The 5,000-nt window shown below is 40.1% G+C and overlaps 1 protein-coding gene across 1 annotated transcript in view; it reads left to right on the top strand.

Moving 5' to 3' along the window:
* Nucleotides 1-5,000, top strand: part of cdh13 (cadherin 13, H-cadherin (heart)) — a 441,270-nt gene that overhangs the window by 195,723 nt on the left and 240,547 nt on the right. The window contains exon 7 of the mRNA XM_062547655.1: nucleotides 168-320. Coding sequence (XP_062403639.1) covers nucleotides 168-320 — 153 coding nt within the window. The remainder of the gene's footprint in view (nucleotides 1-167; nucleotides 321-5,000) is intronic.

The following is a 5,000-nucleotide window of genomic DNA, read 5'->3' as shown; positions in this document are numbered from 1 at the left end:
AAATCATTGTGTCACTTCTCTATAAATCAGTTAAAAGGATGTATCATATCATAAAGATAGTTTTCTGTTTCAATTAAAATGTGTGTGTGTGTGTGTGTGTGTGTGTGTGTGTGTGTGTGTGTGTGTGTGTGTGTGTTGTGTGTGCGCGTGCATGCATATTCCATCAGATCATCCCAAATGAGCTACGATCAGACCACACGTTTCGTCTGTCCGGTATGGGTGCAGACGGAGACCCCGTGGGTGTGTTCAGCATCAACCGGTACACGGGCGAGGTGTCCGTCACCCGATCCCTCGACCGGGAGGTCATCCCCATCTACAGGGTAAGTGTCCAGCCTCAGGAGAGCACTTCTCCCCAGGCGAATACAGCTGTGTTGATTTGCAACATTACATTGCATTACATTGCATTTAACAGACACTTTTTTTGTCCGAATTGACTTACATATTTCAACTATATTACAAGGGATCACATTGTCATTACGTTGTTCCTGGAGCAACTCGGGGTTAAGTGCCTTGCTGAAGGGCACAACGGTGGAAGCCGGGAATTGAACCGACAACTTTCACTCTAGCCCAGTTCCTTAACACTACACCCTACCACTACCATGTATTGATTCATTTGTGAGGTTTTGTAGGTGGATAGTGTTTATAGCGATTCAACTGTGGATCCAAGTATCTTCTTTCATGCTATGCAGGTGTTCATGCTTTGAGTGGGTTGGTTTTAAGTCAATGGATAATTTGCGTAACAGTCCAACAATGGATCCAACAATCCCATTTGAAACTAATGTTATATATACTGTATATATATATATAATATATATATATATATATATATATATATATATATATATATATATATTCCCTTTCCAACAGTCCAGCATACTGTACTGCTTCATTGTTACTGAACACATTTTGAAAGTTTGTGTTTATAAGTAACCAAATAACGTCTATACACACACACACACACACATGCACACACAGTTGCACATTGCTCATTTGACATTAGCGGCGGTATTAAGGGCATTAATTAAAGGCAACTGCACTGCAAAAAAGACAGTTCTTTTGAAGATGACCTTTCCCATGTGAGCAAATTACAAAAGCTATTCAGGTATATGTCACACTATTAATTTAGTTCATCAACACTGGAGGATGATTCCTTTGCATAAAAAAAAAGGTGTGTGTATGTCTGTCTGGGTGTGTGTGCGCGTGTGCACATGTGTGTGTGTGTGTGTGTGTGTGTGTGTGTGTGTGTGTGTGTGTGTGTGTGTGTATGTGTGTGTTGTGTGTGTGTGTGTGTGTGTGTGTGTGTGAGTGTGTGTGTGTGTGTGTGAATGGTTGATTTAGCTCAAAAAGCACCAGCTGTTGTGTGCAAGCTTGAGTAAGTATATGAGAAAGAAAGTGTTTGAATAGTGGGCGGGTGTATTAAAGTGAGAGAAAGAGAGAGAGAGAGAGAGAGAGAGAGAGAGAGAGAGAGAGAGAGAGAGAGAGAGAGAGAGAGAGAGAGAGAGAGAGAGAGAGAGAGAGAGAGAGAGAGAGAGAGAGAGAGAGAGAGAGAGAGAGAGAGAGAGAGACATGGACCCCAACTCCTTCAGAGCATTCACTGTCAGGCGGCAAACTCCACTATCAGATCATAATCAAATTAATATCTTTCTCAAAATCAGACAGCAGCTCAAAACAGAGTCCAGTAAGCTATTCCCTCTCAATGGGACATATAGATGGACTCAGGACAGCCCAGAAAACTTTTTAAATGCTCTAAACTCCTCTGAACTCAGACAATGCATTACACGCTACAGCTCAAAGTGTTTTGAGTTTAGCAAAATTGGTATTAATGAAGCCACAAAAGAATTAAGCCAAATATTTATGAAGGCAGCAAATGCAGCCGGCATGAAGAAGTGTCACAAAAATCGAACAAAGAACAAAACTGAAGAAAAATGGTTTGACAAAGAATGTAAACAACTCAGGACTGAATTGAGGCATATTTCCAATCAAAAGCACCACCAGCCTGAAAATCCAAATCTTAGAAAAAACTATCACGAAACTCTTAAAGATTATAAAAGGTTACTGAAAAAGAAAAAACAGAATGACGTAAACAAAACTCTCAGCAAAATTGAAGAATCCATACAAAATAATCAATTCTGGGAGATGTGGAATGGTTTGAGTAAAAAGAAAACACAGAATTTACCGATTCAAAATGGTGAAATCTGGCAAAAACACTTTGAAAATCTATATTCAGACATCAAACCTCGAGATCTAAATTCTAATTACGAAAAAACCATGGAAAAATTGCAAACCCTTGAAAAGACAATTAAAGACAACCAAAACCCCCTTGACTTCCCAATTACACAATTTGAACTTGAATCTAAGATAAAAAAACTCAAAACAAAAAAATCCTGTGGCCCTGATCAGATCAGTGGAGAAATGCTTAAAAACAGTACCCCTGAATTGCAAGGGGCTATACTCAAACTGTTCAACATCATCTTAACTTCTGGCTGCTTTCCTGACATCTGGAGCCAAGGGTACATTACACCCATATATAAAAGTGGAGATAAATTGGACCCCAATAATTTCAGAGGCATCTGTGTGAACAGTAGTCTGGGGAAGGTGTTTAGCAGCATCATTAACGAACGTATAGTAGCCTTCCTTAAGGAACACAATGTCCTCAGCAAAAGTCAAATCGGATTCCTTCCAAATTACCGTACTACGGACCACATTTACACCCTACACACCCTAATAACTAAACATGTAAACCAAACACAAAAAGGAAAAATATTTGCTTGTTTTGTTGATTTCAAAAAAGCATTTGATTCAATCTGGCATGAAGGACTATTTTATAAACTTTTGCAAAGCGGTGTAGGGGGTAAAGTCTACCAATTAGTTAAGGACATGTACTCTGAAAACAGAAATGCTGTGAAAATTGGCGACAAAATTACAGAATACTTCTCCCAAAAAAGAGGGGTGAGGCAGGGCTGTAGCCTTAGTCCAACACTGTTCAATATTTATATCAATGAGTTAGCGGTGCAGTTGGAACAGTCTACAGCTCCTGGCCTTACCCTAAATGAAAAAGAAATTAAGTTTCTCCTCTACGCAGATGACCTGGTGCTGATATCTCCCACTGCACAGGGACTACAGCAGCACCTGGACCTGCTAGAGAAATACTGTCAGCACTGTGCCCTGACAGTAAATCTAAAAAAGACAAATATTATGATATTCCAAAAGAAGCCCAGATGTCAGGAACACAGATACCCTTTCAATCTAGGCAGCACCGCCCTAGATCACACGATGCAGTACACTTACCTTGGCCTGATCATAACTGCATCGGGGAGTTTCAGCATGGCAGTGAATGCACTAAAAGAAAAAGCTCGAAAAGCACTATATGCAATAAAAAGAAACTTCTGGAACATAAACATACCAATTAAAGTTTGGTGCAAAATATTTGACTGTGTAATCCAGCCCATTGCGCTGTATGGAAGTGAGGTATGGGGTCCACTCAGTGAGCATAGCTACACTAGATGGGACAAGCATCCTATAGAAAGCCTACATGCAGAGTTCTGCCGATTGATCTTAAAAATCCAAAAGAAAACACCAACAAATGCATGCAGAGCAGAACTAGGCAGATTCCCATTGGCCATCAGCATGCAAAAAAGAGCGCTCAAATTCTGGATGCATCTACGAACAAGTCCCACCGACACACTGCACTTTAACGCAGTAAAAACTCAAGATCTGAACCCCGAAAAGAGTCCTCTGAGTCAGCTTGTACTGAGACTAACTAATCTATCCCTAACAGACATTAATAACTTCTCTCAGACAAGCACTGCTTTCAAACTGAACACCAATATGATCATTCAAGAATCTAAAGACAAATATCTGGAACATTGGCAAAAGGAGACAAAAAACCAAAGCAAATTAGAATGTTACCGATCCATAAAATCTGAAAACCAATTGGAGGAATATCTCTTTACTGTTAGAGATATAAAGCAGAGACAGATCCTGACCAAATACAGACTCAGTGACCACAGTCTAGCCATAGAAAAAGGCAGACATAGAAAATCCTGGTTGCCAAGAGAGCAAAGAGTATGTGGTCACTGCATAACAGGTGAGGTTGAGACTGAGGTGCACTTTCTTCTTCACTGCGCAAAATATACCACCATACGTAAGTCATACTTTGACAGGCTTGCAAGCCTAATCCAAGGGTTCCGAAATCTAGAGGAACGGGAAATGGTGGCAGTTTTACTTGGACAGCAGGGACAGACAGCAGGTCTCGCTGCCAAATATGTCAACGAATGCCATAATGCAAGGGACAGTGATTAAATAATATATTTCTTTTTTTTTCTGTTTACTTACCTATCTGTAAAACTACACACAGACACACACGCACGCACACACACACACACACACACACATACACACGCACACACGCACGCACACACGGACACACACACACACGTTTGTTTGTTCATTTTGGATGCATTCATATTTGCCATGTGTATTCCAAACATTATATGTAAATGTCCTTATTTTCCTCTTATGTGTACATTGAGCTTTGGCAATAATGTTTCTGAAACCTTCATGCCAATAAAGCTATATTGAATTGAATTGAATTGAGAGAGAGAGAGAGAGAGAGAGAGAGAGAGAGAGAGAGAGAGAGAGAGAGAAGCGAGAAACTATCTCTATAACTTTGTTGTTGCTGGTACACGGTGGCAAGTTGTTCTTGAGATTTTTTTGTCTCCTAACTCAGATTTTTTTTTTTTTTCTGTGGATCAATGGAATCTGAGTAGTGAAAAGAATAGAGAGAGTATAGAAGAAACAGAATCTGATTGGAGTTTATCTCTGTGATGGGCCATGACATTTTAAAGACAGTTCTCCAGTCGAGCTCAAAGCTCCCTTCCAAAACACACAATATCAACAAAGGCAGAAGAGGAGCCATTGGCTTCACCTGATAACAGACTAGAGAATACAAGCACTTTGATTTTTCACCAGCCATGCTCCAGTGATTCCAGCAAGTCTTT

The sequence above is a fragment of the Sardina pilchardus genome, chromosome 10 (genome assembly GCF_963854185.1).
Source record: "Sardina pilchardus chromosome 10, fSarPil1.1, whole genome shotgun sequence".
NCBI classification, from domain to species: Eukaryota; Metazoa; Chordata; class Actinopteri; order Clupeiformes; family Clupeidae; genus Sardina; species Sardina pilchardus.
The sequence above is the reverse complement of the archived record's forward strand: the minus strand, read 5'-3'. Positions and strand labels throughout refer to the sequence as shown.